The 18,369-nt window shown below is 32.7% G+C and overlaps 1 protein-coding gene across 1 annotated transcript; it reads right to left on the reverse strand.

The window, feature by feature from the left end:
• Positions 1 to 3,705: 3,705 nt before the first annotated feature.
• On the reverse strand, positions 3,706 to 15,202 carry LOC107018204 (phosphoenolpyruvate carboxylase 4). Its single transcript, XM_015218623.2, has 20 exons — positions 14,859 to 15,202; positions 14,027 to 14,190; positions 13,705 to 13,819; positions 13,532 to 13,609; positions 13,361 to 13,429; positions 13,201 to 13,279; positions 13,048 to 13,124; positions 12,872 to 12,967; positions 12,357 to 12,498; positions 11,426 to 11,557; positions 10,592 to 10,665; positions 10,205 to 10,453; positions 7,522 to 7,647; positions 7,302 to 7,403; positions 7,087 to 7,233; positions 6,302 to 6,400; positions 6,046 to 6,134; positions 5,540 to 5,666; positions 5,258 to 5,464; positions 3,706 to 4,708 (listed from the first exon to the last, which is right to left on the reverse strand). Exons 1-20 carry the CDS (start codon positions 15,012 to 15,014, stop codon positions 3,884 to 3,886), a joined length of 3,153 nt encoding a protein of 1,050 aa, XP_015074109.1. The 5' UTR covers positions 15,015 to 15,202; the 3' UTR covers positions 3,706 to 3,883.
• Positions 15,203 to 18,369: the final 3,167 nt, after the last annotated feature.

Below are 18,369 nucleotides of genomic sequence, written 5' to 3' on the forward strand. Positions count from 1 at the left end.
AAGCCTACACTTTAATCATATAAATTAATTTTTTAAAACAATTTTATTAGTGCTTCTATTAGAATAAAGTTGCTTCCTTAATATGATTTTTTTTAGACAAATGGACACATATTTTATCACTATAATATTTTTCTTGAATTATATTATAGTGATAAAAACAAAGGAACAAGAAACTTTTTTTTTTTATAAAAAAATTGTGACATGTTGAATAATGAGCTTTTCGAAATTTGTCCAACGTTATAGCGTGGCAAATTAAGATACTTTTTTTTAGCCTATGAATAGAAAAAATATTTTTTCATAATTTAATCATTTTTAGTATTAATTAGTTATTTTAAAAATTACTTTTCACGATAAATTATTTTAATATAGAATATTGAGATAATTATATTATATTTTAGTAGACATAAAATTTAAACTGAACAAATAAAAATATGTATCTTGTTTTGATTACTCGATCTCTTTAAGGTCTCCTTTGGTGGGTTGTCATTTTCATGCTATTATTAATTATATCTAATGTAATCAGTAACATAAGTAAAATACAATTTTATACAACTAGCTTTATGACATATATTATCCGTTTAAAGTTTAGATATATATAAATTTATTTTTTGATCTAATAAATATAGAATCTAAAAATGTGAGTTTTTCATGTGAATTTGTGAATTCACTTAAATATCATATACGCTTCATCTTTAAAAATTTATCAGTTTAAAGTCTGTCAGTCCTACTTAACTTGTTTAGACGGACTCACCCTTCCTAAGGGCATCACATAATTATTACCATTTTTAAAGGCCAAATACATAAGTAGATCCCTAAACTTGTTGGGTTTTTTTCCCCAGGTACTTCAACTACATCATTTTCCTATTGAATCATTGAATCCCCATAATTTGTTCCCTTTAAACAAACACCGTTGTCTGATGTGGAACCAGATTTATGAGGGGTATTGATAGAGGATACATATGTTGTTCCACAACTCATTAGTCCAATAGTGAAAATGTTCGAGAATAATTGTGTTTACTTAAGTCATTTGAACACATTAGAAAACAAATGAGACTAACACGATTTGTCTTCACTCCTTCAATCAAAATTATTACAATTCTAACACAATTAAAGGCATTTACAATAGAAAAGCCGATCAAAATCAACCAACAGAGTTTTAAAGGAATAAATTATGGGTGGTTCAATGATTCAATAGAAAAATGACGTAGTTGAGGTACCTGAGGGAAAAAAAACCCAACAAGTTTAGGGATCTGTTTATGTATTTGGCCATTTTTAAAAGTAATTAATGTGTCATATTATGAATAGTTAGCTGCAAGCTTGTAATTATTATGTTTTTAATAATTAAAAAAAAATTACACTATATTAGTGTGTATAAATTACACGTATATTTTTTTAAAAAAAGTGCTTCTCATAGTGCTAGTTGACCCTAACATGCTTTTCAAGTAATGGTGGTTCACAATCCATACTTAAATGATGGATTTTATGCCTAAGGGCTAAGACTCAATTAAATAAATATAATCACGTCCACTATAACTTAATTGTATGTTATCATTCACACTAAATCACACATGTTTGACTCTAAAGTAAATGCTAAAAGATTTATTTTTTCTTTTAGAGTAATTGATATGTATATTTTTATATATATATTCTGGCATTTCCGATAAGGTGTTGACTTGATCTTATAAATTGACACCTATAGATTTAGAATCTTTTAAAATATTGTGTTAAAAATAGTAAGACTTCTTGGTAAACCAAATGTCTTGTATTTGATACCTACGTTGATGTCACATAACTAGTTATTGAGTCGAGAAGAAGCAACAAAACTAGAAGGTCTTCACAAAAGTTGATTCGGATCCAGACTCAGTTAACAACTAGCTAAAAGAAAAACGATGAGAAAGAACATTCTTATGGAGTCACCACAATACGACATATTTCTTATAGTGTTATACTATTCAATTAGCACTTCATTTTATATTCTTTTCGATGTGGGATTTGTCTAAATACATGACAATAATTGGATTTGAGATAGATAAATTAATGTATTATGTGAATTTCTTAATCGAGATATAAAGTTTGAATCATAGTTACTGAATTTTCCCAAACTAGATCGTAGTTAATTTGTGGACATGAAATGTGTACACTTTCAAGGTTATGAATGAGGAGACTATGGACAGTACACAGTACACACTAACATCTTATCATATTATAATGCCTGCAGCTAGCTAGATAGTTTCTAGTATTGTGTCCTTATTTATGGACACTACAATATTTGCATCCCCATCAATGTCTTTTCAATTTAAAGTGTTTTTCATTGTTTCCTATATAGTGCTTGGTATCTGATTAAAATGTTTCGACTAAATTTGGATTTGCGCATTACAAAGCTTATTCACGGAGATAATGACACTTCCAACAAAATTGTTTTCATTTTAGGGACTCCGAGGAATCACAACTATCCTACAACAATCCATGTTGGTTTTTTCAGTTCAAAGTTGATTAAATATTATAATTTTAGGTTGAGCTTATCCCATATTTAGTTGGGATAAAATCGCAAAATAACTTATATCCAACCGAGCCCTTATAGTATATATGTCTAAAGAATTTGTAGTTCCATGTGATTTTGATTTATAACGAGGTTTATAATAGGAACTTGTATTATAAATAATGAGATTTTCATGATGATCTTTGAGACCATTTAAGATACTAGGTTATGATATTGTGCATCTCGTTTTCTCCATTATTTCTCTTCTTTTGTCATAAAGTGAATGACTGAATCATGGAAAGTTAATTGCTTTTTGGGGTCACAAACAAGAATTCAACAAATTAAAGAAAATGAAATGACTTTTCACAACCCTAATGACTTGAAAGAATAATAGGAGGAAATAACATCCTTAGTTGGCTTAAGTTATGTCATAATCAGAGGTCACAGATTCGAGCTCTAAGAATATATAGAAATTCTTGAAACGGAGTGTTTTCTTTTACGAATGCTACATGATACAAATTCAAATTAATTAAGCCAAGTGAATGTCAAATACAAGGTGGTCATCAAAAGGAGAAAACATTATATTAATTCACGCTCAATTCTATATACATGGTTAAAACTTATTTCTTATGCAATCATAATATAGTACGTGTTGAATTTTCTTTAAGCTCTTTAAGTTCATCGTGTGTTTATTTCTTTCATATTTTGAACCTATTTAATAAAAATCCTAGCTCTGTTATCATACACAGCTAATAGCTTAAGCAAAGACTGGCAAAACAAAGCTGGACAACACCATTTTTACCAAAATGAAAAGATTTTATGCAACATTTGGGAGTTTCTCAAATATACATTGATTTTGTAAAAGATGATTGAACCTCACTCATATTTGTCTGAGGTAGAATCTTCTTTAAATAACATATAGAATCCCATATTATATGCTTAAAAGTAAAAGCCAAAAAATGGTACCATAGTATATGATTTGGACATGAGATCATATTATATTCCATTCATGGTAGAGGGAAACACCTAGCATTTTATGAGTACTGTTTCCTCTTAGAAGATGAACCATATTCTCCACTTACCACAGTATGTATGTGTAATGACTAACGCTTTAAATTGTCCCAAGGAAGAAACACTTGGAACCAACTTTTTGTTTATTGAAATTTATAATCAACTATGCATAATAGACACTACAATTACAAGTAGATACTAGATACACCAAGCACTCTGTGTAAATTGAAAGGAAATTTCATTTCGATGTTTGATCGTTCAAATGCTTAATCACAAAATATAACATAGAGAAAGTACGTGAAGAAAATTAAAACTAGTAATAGGTTATAGAAGGATAGGCTATAATTTCATCTACATTTTATATAAGTACTTCATACCTGAACTTGTTGGCCTTTAGCCAGTGTTCCTCATCCCGGCTGCAATACCATTTATAGTAATGAGCAATGCATCTCTAAGCTTATGGTTATCTTCATCGCTTCTCAACCTCTTTAATATCTCCACCTGAAGTATATTCATTGGATTCAGATATGGAAGCCTGCTCTCGATTAACCTTCGCAAGCTACGGTTGTTTGCTGATAGCTTCTCATGACCAGTGACCTGTAGGACATAGTTTCCTGTTGACAAGAGCTCCCTCCGCATTTCTGCACCGAGTCCCCTTCGTGATTCAGACACTAGAACATCATCATAATGCTTGGCTATAGGAATGTCTGCTTTCCCTAAAACCATCTCTATCAGATCAACAGTGGACTGGAAGAAGGGCCATTCTCTGTACATTGCGCGTAAGTCTTCTGTATGTCCCTTGTCACAAACACCTTTCAAGCCTGCACCAACTCCAAGCCATGCAGGGAGGACAAATCTTGTCTGGGTCCATGCAAATATCCATGGAATTGCACGGAGTTGACCGATTCCACCAGAACTCTTTCTCCTTGTTGGACGGCTACCAATGTTGAGATATCCTAGCTCAGCCTGAGGTGTTGCTTCGTGGAAGTAAGTAAGGAACTCAGGGTTTTCATATACTGTGCTTCTATAACTCCTGCAGCTCAAATTTGATATGTCATCCATCAGATTACGCCATTTTTGTTCCCTTGGAGGCTGTGGGGGACGTAAAGTAGCAAGTAGAACAGCTGTAGTGTATATCTCTAGCTGCCGAACAGCCATTTGGGGTAATCCGAATTTCGCCTGCACCATTTCTCCTTGTTCCGTAGATCTAAGAGAACCCTGATAATTTCAGCAATAAATTAAAAAAACTTCTTAGTGCATTGCAGGGAGGTGATGTTAAGGCTTTTCTGATAGCAAAGAAGAGCAAAAACTTAGTTTAAGAATCAGCAAACTTATGTCCACAGGTTGTGCCATATTTTTGATAATCTAGTCAAATTTTGTTATGCATGATAAGTTAGAGAGCATATTGTGAGTGGTCAGATAGGAAGTTAAAAAGACTTAGACGAAGAGGAAGCAACAAAGGTAGGAAGGAAATTTGTGGCAATTCAATGAATTCTAAAATAGGGTAATGAACACATACACGTCTGTCTTTGGCTCCCGGATAATTATGGAAATATATGATATCTTTAGTAAAACCAATTCCTATCCAACTATACTCCCCTTGTCTTGACATTAAGATGGAGTAGCCAGTTACTACCACATGGTGACTGGAACTATATGGTTATGAACAACCTGATCTTAATCAACGCACCCATGATATAATTAAAGCAATTCTTCAGGTACATAGCATGTATTAGGAACTTCAAGACAGTTTAACTGAAAACTAACCATAACAGATCCAGGTGGCTGGGATTGAATTGCAAGGTATGTAGGACCACCACCACGGCCAATGCTTCCACCGCGTCCATGGAATAGAGTTATTTTTATTCCATATTCATTACATGCAGCTACAACATCTTCTTGAGCTTTGTAAAGCTCCCATGCAGCAGTGAAACGGCCAGCATCTTTTCCAGAATCAGAATAACCAACCATAACCTGTGCACACCAACCATGAGCTAAGCCCAAAAGTGAAACTTTTTTAGATAGCCTAATGCATCATGTCATAAATACCTCCTGATGCCCATTGTCGTTCTTTATGACGTGGTCCCTATACCAATCAATTGATAGTAATCTTCTAATCACTGAGCCAGCTTCTCTCAAGTCTTTCACGGTCTCAAACAGAGGAACGACCCGCAGTCTGTATACATAAATATTTAGCATTAAAGATTAATCCTACAATGTAAGAAAGAAAGGAAGAACATAAAGATTATATCCAATCATCTAAAGGGGAAAAGAGATTGCCCCGTAGGCATGTGAACTTGTCTGAATGCAGATAAATAATAAGAATTGAAAAATTACCACCTTCCATGAGATGGAAATTTTACAAGTACCAGCATAAGATGAAAACTGAAAAGACAATTCATTGGCTTAACATTAGCCCTACTGCATGAATATAGATCATATTAATTCTGAAAATTTAGTGCACAGCCAGACATCCAAATGCACATAAGTTTTTGCGTAAGTTCATGAAGAAAGTTCTATTATTGCATCGGCAACCAAAGAGAAATCAGTCTTACGTTCCACCAGGACAAGGCCTGCCTAGTTCCCCAGCAACAGCAAGGCGTGCATCCTTCTGTAAAAGCTCTACGGCTAGGACGTCACTGGCCTGCCAAATGAACATGCATCAAAATGTAAGTATATATAATAGAAAACGGAAACAAGTAGCCTAAAACTTGAGATCAGATATCCTTTGGGCAGATTTAGCTGAACCGTTCCACCACTGCCAAAGGTAGCCCTATGAGTACACCATGTGAATATTGATATTGATCATACATTTGAAGCCATGGAAATAACATAAGCTCCAAGTGAATCGCTTCCTAATTCAGCTGCTACTTTGAACGTGTCCAAGACTTCTTTGACATCAGGCGGAACCTATAATAGAAAGGTTTTAGAAAAAACATTCAGGTCCAAGACGAAGAATAGGAACCAGCAATCTAATAAAGGAACTCAAGCCACAGACTTTGTCAGCTAATTAAATTGCAACATGAATACACTTCACTCAAGTGGTAAAAACTTAGGTACTCATTAGTTTACTCCCTATCCAATATCATTTCCCAATCCAAGAATCAGCTATCTACCTTGTTACTCAATATACTAAAAGAGTATAATGATATGGCTTTGATACTCACTACCTAATATCACTTCCCGGTCCAGTCTTTCCCATTTTATGCCCATCCAAACTCCAACCACTCTTCGGTAGCATTCCCAACTATATTTTGTGATTATTGAACTCTCTTCAATCCAAGGAATACATGGGGTGCAAGTTTAGTGATGCAACACATGAGGATTCCCTTAAAGGTTCCTATATTATTCGTAGATAGAGGGATGCAGAGCTTTAAGCAGCGAAAGGATTGAGTTGCAACTCCCAGTACTAACCACTCATTAAGATACTTCTCTTGCCTACAGTTTTGGGCATGCAAGCTATCTCTAGTGTTAAATGGGTTCTATTAAATCTCATTCTTTTCCTCTTGTGAAGGCACGGAAGATTAGATCAATTAAAAAAATACAAAGATAACTAAAGAATATACTTAAAATAGGATAGAAGTACATTATCTTACCTCTATAGTAGGAGGAACCAAAGGCCTTTTCCCCTTTAGCTCTTTTATCAGAAAGTCCAGCTTTTTTTCTTCATCCCACTCACTGTATGTACCCATGTCCAAGTAATTTGTGATTGCATCAAGTGCCTCAGAGTGCCTACCAGATTCCTGATTCATTGGCTTGATATAAGCATGTGTTTCACTAAAACTCACCCGTAACATGAAAAAACATATACCTGCCGAAGGTCAAGCTTCATTAAGACCATCCCAAATGTAGAAACCCGCCTGATTAGGTCAGCAAGCCGGCCATCAGCTAGAACCCCAGACCCACATGATTGCTGCAACGCACCCAATATTTACATTTTTGAGAACTAGGAGTTATCCGTGAGTATTAACAGTTTTTCTTAAGAAATCTTAAATAAACGGATTACAAAAGCAAAAAGGATTGACTAGTACCAGCGAGTCATAGCACAATAGAAGTGGTTCCAAAAGCTGATCTGATGTTTCATAATAATCCATAGGATCATGGTCACATGGAAGATCTTCAAGAAGAAGCTCCAGCCGCTTCCGTGACTTGAGGAGCTGAATTTAGAAAAGATTACCATCATCAAACACTATGGTAGTCCAAAGACACTAGTTGGAAATTCAATTTTGAAGGACTATAAGAACTTTTTAACTTAGGATTGTTCCATATGGGACATGGAAAATAAAAATTGCTACATTGATAAAGGATATTAGCCTATCCTCAACTCCGCAAACATCAGAAAGTTGAGTTTATCCAAACAAATATGCTACGATCAAACAACTACTTGCACACAGTATACACAAGTAAACTGAATATAGAGGATACAAGCTTGTCCTTTATCATGACAAGAATTCACATCTTGTTTTGTTCAGCAAAGACATAAAGTGTCGAGAACACACCTGAACTATTTCTCTTTTTGAGTTTCATACCTAAAACACACTTCAATAGTGTGCGTACTATACTCTTTTTTTTGGAGAAAACCTTGACATATGTCATTTCACATTGATAAAACATTTCACCTCGATAAAAATTAAATAATAAACTATTACTATTAATTAAAGATTAAAATATCACTATCCCAAAACATTATTTTCTTAAAAAATATATTTAAATTATTTTTCTTACCTCAATCCATCACCTCCTCCTCGTACACTCCCCCCCCCCCTTTCCGGACAATCCCCTATCTTTTACTTTTTTAAATTTCTTTTATAAAATATTTATAAATTCATCCCCCCCCCTCTCCCCCAAAAAAAGCCACCCACTCATTCCGTATTTAACTCCCCGCTGCTAACTTATTTTATTTTTTTTCACTTTTCTCATTTTGTGTAAGATATGTGCATATATTTTTAGAAAAATAAATTCTACCTATGTACCTAATATAACAAATAAAAAATTTATTTTTTTAAAAAAGTGTTGCGGTGGAAACTAAAGTATACTTTCCTAAAAAGATATGTATATGTCTAACATAAAATCAGAAGAAAAAAAAATTGGAAGCGGAGGATTAGGTGGAGTGGGTAGATTTATTTTTTTTAAAGAAATATTATATTAATTATTATTTGGAGTAGGGTGGGGGGATTAAATAGTTTTATAAAAAGAAATTTAAACAAAAAAAGAACTAAAAAATGGGGGGGGGGGGCATGGTGAGAGGAAGTAATGAAGTAGGGTAAGAAAAATACACATTTTATTTTTTATAAAATATTATTTTATGGATAATAATTATTTCATATTTTGTTTTAACTAATAATAATAATAACTTATTTTGTAAATGTGGAATGTTTTGTCCATGTGAAGTGTGGAGTGTGATGTAACAACTTTTTAGTTAAAATAGAGTGTAGTACACACACCATGAAGAGAGTGTAATAAAAGAGAGGAGTGTGTTTTTTAAACTAATAAGTGATAGTTTAGGTATGAAACTCAAACTTTCAATAGTTTGGATATGATACTAAAAAAAATAGTTTTGTGTGTTTTTGACATTTATCTCTTCGGAAAACTACCTCCACGAATTATAAAATCCAACTAATACGTGTCAAATCAATTTCGATTTATCATTCTCATATCTACCAACCAATTTCTTGCTTAACAAAAAAAACTAGAACTCGGCCGCTAGTTGGAAGTGATGGTACTCAGGAACTGCATAGTTACAACTAAAAGTTCATTTATCAACCATGTATTAACACCAAGTGACTAAGAACCATCTGGCAACCAAATTATCAAAATGACTACCGGGGTGGAAATTTCCACTCTGAAGAACCCTGACTGTAGTTTCCACATTTTCATTCTTAGAAGTGCACACAAGTAATAACAAACAGCAACATTTTTTGTGTGCAGGAATAGCAGCTATGACTTTTGTGTTTTTTTTCAGAAACAGAAAGGAATCAAAGGCCTACTACTCAGAAAACAATTCTTCTAACAGACAAACCCACCCTTCCAAAACCAAATCTAAACAAGCACATTGTTTTCCAAATGACAACCCAAACAAACCTAAACCAAAATCAAATCCATTTCTTATCAAAATGTCAAAAGATTTAACATGGTAAAGATGAATAACAATAATGAACAGTTGTAATTGTACTCTCTACATGCAATTAAATATAAAGTTCTGGTTGTTGAAATACATTGTATTTTACAAAGATATTTTGGGTATCAAAGAAGATAGATTTGCTAGATTTGACATCTTTTCAGTACCATACCATCAAAACAGAACCATCATCTACCATATTGTGGAGAAATGTACTGGAGAAAGTACTCAAGGATCAACTTTGAAACATATAACGGGGGAGGCTAACTCAGTAGCAGATATATTAGCTGATTATGGAAGGAAGACTATGGATCCAAATATGCATATGAACAAGTTGTTTGTTTTTGATGCATCTCCTTTCTTTACATTAAAAGCTCTTGAAGGAGATGCGAATGGAAATATATCGTTTAGATCAGTTCCTTTTTGTATGGATAAACCTACTAAATAAATACAATCCTTCCAATTCCAAAGCAAAAAAAAAAAAAGGAAAACATACCTATCATTCTTAAGTTTCCGTGTATCAAATTCCAATAAAAGCTTTGTTGTCTGAGGCAAGAGAGCATATCTGACTAGTGTTGTAGGAACAAAGAGGATACCTTTTCTTTTACATCCCCAAGGACAATCCTGTAAGGCGCAATTCCAGGCCTATGTGATGAGCTTGGTTCCATTAGCTTTTGGAAGCTGGCCCTTCCGATCTGGTTCTCGGCAAAAAGTTTCCTTTGGAGAAGCTGACTAGCGCTTAATGAAGCAGACCGTGGTGTTATATTTCCATTTCCGTATGCCTTTTCAGTATTTTTACTAGAATCACCATCAAGGGGACCCACTTTTGAAGTAGTCTGACCATCCTGTAAAGGTTTATAATGCATGAGAAACAGAGTATTTTCTGGAGTAAGAAACAATAAGGAATAAACTAATTTCTGAAGGTAGAGGAGCATAAACAGACAAGAATGACAACTGTAATGAAATCACATAACCAGCTTAACCTTATTTTTGAGCGGTATGACACCTGTCCCTGGAAGAGCCAGTCTAGGATAGTGGGACTCAACATCACTGCATGCTGTGAAAGATCATTTGTTATGCTTATCAGTAACTAGTCAACATTGATTTTATACTGAAAAACAACTTAAGAGAGAAAGATACAGCAAACACAGAAAATTGAACTTCAGAAACCATAACAAACCACAAATGTCAGTTTACAGCATTGAGCATGGATGACGAATTACAACAATAAACATATCATGGTATCTGCTTTTACAGACATTGGACATTTTTCTATGTTACTCCTACAAGATTAGAGATATCCAAAATTCCAATTCATTGACCCAAAAACGTTGAAGCATCTTGAAGGCACAGAAAAAAATTAACCTGATAGATATGTGTTCGTGATTTCACAAACCCTATGCAATAATGGAAATCAACAAAAAATAACGAGAAAGCTAGAGAAAATTAACGCAACCTAGTATATGTGATGCACTTTTCCTTTTTATTTGTCCCATAAGAATGATAACTTTATATAATTAGGAACAAAACTTTAAAACTTCACACTTCAACCTTAATAAGATTATTTATAGTCATACACATATATATGGCTTGTTATAAATCACAAGTCTCAAAAATCATTCTTTCTTTCTTAAATTGCGTGGACAGTCGAGCAACATCACATAAAATGGGAAGGAGGGTATATTTACTTAAGAATACAACAATAATAATAACCGAGCTGAAATGAAGAAATTCTAGCATTTTGAAGACATTACTGTATTAGATGATATAAGGTAAAGTTGTCAGTATAAATGAAATGGATAATGAATATACATTACCTGTGCAAGAGGGCAGATCAGCTCTGGTAGGAAGCTGTGTAGGGAAAGGAGGAGCATGTTGTCCTTGATGTTTTGATTGATTCCAATTTGAGGAGTGATTCCAAGAGTCAAAGTGATTGTCAGAGGTATTTCCTGAACGGTATTCCGAGAGACCATCAGAAAACATAGATACCTGGATTTCTAATTCAGTAATAGATTTTAATCGAGATGGCCTAACTGCTTGAGAATGTCATAAAAACAAGATGAATAGATAAGTGAAAATGCCTCCGTCTGCTGTAAATAATAAGCTAGAATTTATGCTATCTGGCATAGGGCTAAGTTTGAGAGTCAAATACATCCCTTACGAAGGAAAAAATTTCTGGATTGACAACCCATGCCAAATAATTGAACATTTGACTGAGACATACAAGTTCTACAATAGGATTAGCATCTTAAAAAACATGACTAGCAAATAACGGCCGACCTCTAAACCATAGAATTAACATAGTATCCACCAAGTTTTAAACCACATGTCACTAGCCCTCAGGGATTTCTCAGTTATCAAAAGAATAGGAATAAAACAGTTTCAGTGCTAAATAAATTGAGCAGAGACACCTACTGCTGTGGATTTCTCATTACAGTGCTTCTGTTATATAGCACACTTTTGGTGAAGAAAAGATAAAAGAAAAAGATATCCACCAACAGGGAACATTTGAAATTTTTACTAGACTTTAAAAAGAAAGAAAAGAGAGTACCATCAGGTACCTTAGCTTCTTCATGATCTGAATCATGTTAAATAATATTTGGATCGCTGATTGATTAAAATTACCAGATTCATTTGTTACTCATTACCTAAACATAAAGTTGAAAACCAAAGCCAAAAATTTACCACCGACCAAGCAAGAGGATGACCCACTGAGCAAAGTTCCAAAAGAATTTTGAGATAACAAACCTTTTTCTAAGATTTCATGAGCCAATCTTGCAAATCTTTCACTGCATTGAGTCATGGAAAGTTCAAATCTGAGGCTATCTACTTCTCGTACATAAAGATCAATAGCCATCCACCTGGACAGAAGAGAGACATCTTTTGTGACCTGAAATGACAAAAGTATATGTTAATTTTATTGGTGGAAATTACTATCAGTACAATGGATGGCTTTGCTTACACAAACAATGGAATGCAGCAGAAAAGAATGTTTCTCGTTAAGAATGTGCTGAGCAAAATTTTATCTTTTTCCTATGATTGTTTACTGAACTTATACTAGGAAGTTTCATCAATGTTTGTGAGAAAAGTAACATTACCCAAGTGGAAGCAAGACTTTACTGTGACAGGTTTTATTTATACTTGATCTTGAACACAGAAAAAGTAATGCATGCAAACTTCATATTCACCAGAGTATAACGATTTAACTTAGTTTGGGAATACAACACTAAGTCTATTACATGTATAAGTATATTAAATGTAACCTTTGCTGTGACATTTGGATTTCCATCTCGATCGCCCCCCATCCAAGAGCCAAATCTTATCGGCGTGCAAGTCAATGGTAGAGGCCTTCCAGTATGCTAAAAGGAGGAGGCAGAACCAATTATAACATATTGAATACCTTTGTTACAACAGTGTCAAAAATCATATTAAACAAAACCTTTTTTAAAGCATTGCTGACTCGACGTAAATAATGAGGCACAGCTTTCCACAGTGTCTGTTCCACAATATGTAAACCTGAGATTTTAACTTGTTATCTTTCTAGAATGGAAAGGTGTCGAAATCAGATTTTGTACAAATCTCAAAAAAATACCAGCCCTAGCTTCATCAACTGGAGTAGGTTTGTGTCGCCTGAGCTCATCTGTTTGCCATATAGATGTCATCTCTCTGACCTACAATAACCACAAGTTTTTTGGATCAGTGAGGTTATTCAATATATGGCTTTAATACCTACAACATGCAATGGCACCCACCAGATCTTCAATCAGCATCTCTCTGTCTTCAATCCCAAGATCAGGCCTGTCATTATATTCCAAAAGGTGCTACACAAAATAAAGATTAACAGGGAAACAGTGTCAAAGATGGTTTGATCAAATATACAACTGTACTCTTTTCTGGAATACATTCTGGGAAAGAGAACTCACTGCAATTCTGATGTGTTTGTATTGTAAGGTACGACGGTTTATTTGCGTGGGATGTGCAGTGAGAACAATCTCAACCGCCTGCATAGGAAGAAAATTTTCTTAAATAAAAAAAAATGCCTGATCAAAACACTTCCACATGTAGTGTGCTGATAAATTGGATGATTAGAACAAACCTGCTTGCAAACAGTATCATAAAGCTGATCTGGGGGAACACCACTCTGTAAGAGGTGGTTGAAAATGTCATCACAAGATTTTGACAATTGTACTACTCCTCGTGTCTTGCGTACTCTACAAACATGAGTCAGTTATATCAAATACAGTTAAGTAGTTTCTATACCTTTCTATTGAAAGGCAAAAACTTAAGCACTTAAATCTTCACCGAGTAAATTCAACATTCAGAATTACTACCCTTACTACTGTAACTACGATAAGCAACCCATAAAGCGCTTGCTAGTAAATGAAATAGCTGAGCAGAGAGAAATGAGGGCTACTCACCTATGATGTGTTTCTGCAATTCCCATCAAATTAAGATAATGGCTAAACGTACGGGCAAGATCAAGTGCCTCCTCTAACGTCATTTTTGACAACTCTGATGCCAGTTGTTTCTCAAGAAGCTCTGCTGTATCCTCAATTCCCGCCATTCGCATGTTACACGCACCCTAAAAGATGGAAAGAAAAAAATTCTTCTTATTAGTAAAACCACATACTATAAATAGTAAATTCTACACTTACCACTGCCCTTTTTGAACAAAGAAACCAATCCATTGTGACATCACAAAGACATTTTCAAAGAATATACCCAAAATTCAACAAACTTCTGCATTATATTAATTTTTTTAATACTGGTATTAAAAACTAAGCTGTGTGGACCCTTCCTTTCCGATGCCACACTCATCAGATTCCCCAAAAACACACTATTTTTCGAGTATCCACATGCACCCGTTCACTTTTTTGAAGAATCCAAACAACATATATAGATCAAAAGGAATTTCAACAGATCAATAACACATACTAAAATTTCCTCATATCGACACATCAAAAAAAATCATTCAACAACTATCATCTCTAGCTCAGAACACATAAAAACAGACGCATCAAAACAACATCAATCACTAAATCAACATGATTTTGAGCACATGCATGTACAAAAAAAAAAAGCAAAACACAAATCCATTACACCTAATGATGAAAGCATACAGAAAACAGATCTTTCATAGCAAATCCTCCACATGATAAATAATCAACCAAAAAAATGGGAAAAAATCAACAGTAGTTCAATGTGTTTATAGTCCTTATACTAAAAAAAAAAATCGTTCCTAAAACAAACCTGAGCAAGGACACGAGTTCGTTCAACTTTTTCCATGAATTTAGGACCAACTTCTCTATGAAGAACATCATTAAGAAGGCTTTGAAGCAACCTACAATCATCATCAAATCCTTGAAACGAGATTTCCTCTGCTATATCATCAGTTACGTCTGTCATTGTTACAGTTTTTGCTTAAATAAACAAAAAAAAAACGAAGGTTTGAGCTGATCGTCAATGGCGGAGATTTGGAGGAAAATGGTGAGAATGTGTGAAGAAAACGTTGCTTTATGAAAGGATCTGATATTTTCTGCCTCTACCTGAAGCCGTACAAAGATAGTGACAAGTGGCATTTATAGAGGAATATTCTATTAATTTTAACGATACCATTAAGACTAATGGTATACTATAGCTACGAAAAAGGGTCAAATATATTCTTGTACTATTAAAAATCGTCCACAATCGTTTAAATATAATTGTAATCATATTTTTGAGTTCGATATATTCGGATGAAATTATATTTATTTATTTTTGGACTTTTCTAATAATTGAATACTATCACTTTCGTATTTTGTTTTATTTTTAATAATTCGACATAAGAAAAGAAGCATAGATGTGAATATATATGATATATGTCCATAGCAAAAAAAGAAACATACACGTGGTTATATATAGTTGGCTTGGACGGATATAAATTATTTTACTTGAACCAGACGTAAAAGCAACTAACGTGATTTGTGATGGAATTGATAGAAATTTATTCATTCTTAATCAATTGTTTTGAGTTTGGGTTCAAAAATGAAAAAAAATTGTTCAAAGGTATGCTCTGAAAAATGAATTATTTATAATGCATTGACAAATTAATAAAATTTTAATATAAATATCAAAAATCAAGACATAAAATCATACAAAAATAAGAAAACAATGGATTGAAACTTGAAAGTGCCTATTTTGTCTATTTCTTTAAATCAAATCAAAGTTTAGTGAGGACTATACTCATATTAATTGATTACTAAGGGACCACCCTACCAAATGGTGGGCTAACAAATACTCCATCCGTTCGAAATTATTTGTCATGTTGTGTTTATGAAAAATTAATTTAATTAATTTTTAAAGATAAATATGATCACATTAATTCGATATTTTAAATAAAAAATTAGACATTCTAAAACTATATGAAAAGTACTATAAACTACAATTTTTTATATATTAATATGATGAAGAAATATATATTAGTCAAAATTTTTATAGTTTGATTCTAAAAATAAAAACTATAACAAATAATACCAGACGAAAGAAGTATTATGAATTATGGCTAAAATAATACATATTTAGTGTATAATCATCATACCCAAATTCACTTTAAAACTAAAGTATAATTGTAAATAGACATTTTTATTCATAATTCTGTGTGCCCCATAAAAAATAGTAGAATTAAAAATTTACTTTTGGTTTAGAAAAACAGTAGATTATACTAAAGTTGCCTCATAATAATATGATCTTTTTAAAAAAGGTATAATAATTTAATTAAAAGGGTGTCCCCTAGATACAAAGATATTACTAGAAAAATGACAAACTATCCTTTGCATTGAGAAAAAATTTCAGTGGGATCTTTGGCCACTGAGAGTTGCTCATTAACAGTATACTACTCATTTTGACCATATCTTATAGTAATTTATAAATATAATAAAATAAAGATTCCAAAAGGTTGAAGGTTGCAAATGCTCCACATGTAATTATAATACTTGAGGACTTTCTCTTTTTTAAATTTTAACTGGAATAATTAACAACTTCATTTTCGATTTGACATGAAGTTTAAGAATCGACTTGACATGAAGTTTAAGAAAAAAATTAGTCTGTAACAATCATCAAAGGTGAACTACTACTAAACTTGATATTTTAAAGTTAAAATTTATTCTAACTTGTCCAATATATTAAAATTAGTTATCCAATTTTATCTGTTTAGTTAATAAATTAAGAAATGATTTATCACTTTGTTTCTACTTTACCTTTGTTATTAAATGTTAGTGCTATTTATTTTTCAATATTTAGATGACTTAGAATTAATAAAGGTGATATACATAGTAAAACTATACCTTTATTTATTGTTCTTAATGAATGTGTCAACTCAAAAACGGACAAGTAAAAATGGACAGATTCGAGGGATATTAAATATGAAAATGAGTTGTTCTTTTTCGGATGGGCTAAAAAAAAATATGTTGCATAGTTGGGACAGAAAAATGTTGGTCTCTTATCATTTTAGATATTACTATTATTCCAATCATTCACTATTACTTGTTCATTATAATTTGGGATAAGGCAGAAGAATCTCCTAGACTATCAGCGGAATTCCAGATATACATCTTAACTAAACTAACGTTTTATTATTTCCCCTGAACTCTTTTTTTTTTATAATATTGTACGTCTTTTGTCTTACGCGGCACACTCTGTGATTCCACGTGATTGAGGCACGTGAGAAATATTTTGATGCCACGTAAGGCAAAAGGATATATATAAAATTACAAAAAAAAATAGCATAGAATAACAAGACCTTAGTTCAGTTAAATTGTGTCTTGAGATTTCAGTTATAGTGTAAGGTGATATTGTACCTTTTCCCTAATTTAAAAGCTGACTTCTAGAAATCTCATTAGCTTAGGAACTAATTACTTGGATACATATTAGTCTGTAATATTACAAATCTTATTATATTTTAGTGCATCCAGATACATGTATCTCAGAATACATGGGATCAAAATATATTTATAACCTACTTAGACAAATCTTGCTCGCCTCCTTCCTTGTCTCAATTAATTTTTTAGTGAAATGTATGTAAAAAAAATTAATAAATATGATAGGAATATTTATGTAATTTCAATAGTTTTTTCTACTTAAAATATATTTTCAAAAATTACTTTGTGGGCTTGTTGGGCCAAGGATCCAGAGTTATCATAGATTACATCTCATCTTTAACGACTAAATTTTAGTAGATTGAAGAATTCACAAGACTTTAAAGTAATAATAATGTTTTATGTTTACCGAATGATTTAAGAGTTAAAAATAATTTTAATCATATATAAATAATATAAATTTTTATCAAAAGAAGTTCAGATAAACTCTCAGCCTTATCCGTTTTCGCCCTTGGTCTCTATCAAAACCATCCAAACAAATCCTAAATTTGAGCATTTTGACTTTTTTTTTAAAAAAAAAAAAGAGATTGAGTCGTTAAATCATTCAATTTTTTATTTTCAAATTTATACATAGACAATAGTAGTAATATAAATAGAGAATCAATACGAGTTGTGATGTAAAGTGTTCTATTCTTGAATTAAATGTTTCGGATTTGAGCTATGAGTATAGAATATTTTGGGAGCACCATCCTCAAATAGGCCTTGCAGTGCACGATTCAGATTCAATTGAAACTCTAATATAGACTCCGAACAACGAATGTGAAACCAAATATATATATAAAGAGAGAATAGAAAGTTATATATGCAATGTATATAATTGCCAAAAGAGACAAGTAATTAATATAAAC

Source organism: Solanum pennellii, chromosome 4 (genome assembly GCF_001406875.1).
Source record: "Solanum pennellii chromosome 4, SPENNV200".
NCBI lineage: Eukaryota > Viridiplantae > Streptophyta > Magnoliopsida > Solanales > Solanaceae > Solanum > Solanum pennellii.

Coding starts and splice junctions, on each gene's coding strand:
- LOC107018204 (XM_015218623.2), bottom strand. CDS start 15,014: ATGACAGACGTAACTGATGATATAGCAGAGGAAATCTCGTTTCAAGGA. Junction 10,454..10,591: donor TCATACCGCTCAAAAATAAG/GTTAAGCTGGTT, acceptor AAACCTTTACAG/GATGGTCAGACTACTTCAAA. Junction 6,401..7,086: donor TGGTTCCTCCTACTATAGAG/GTAAGATAATGT, acceptor TTTCTATTATAG/GTTCCGCCTGATGTCAAAGA.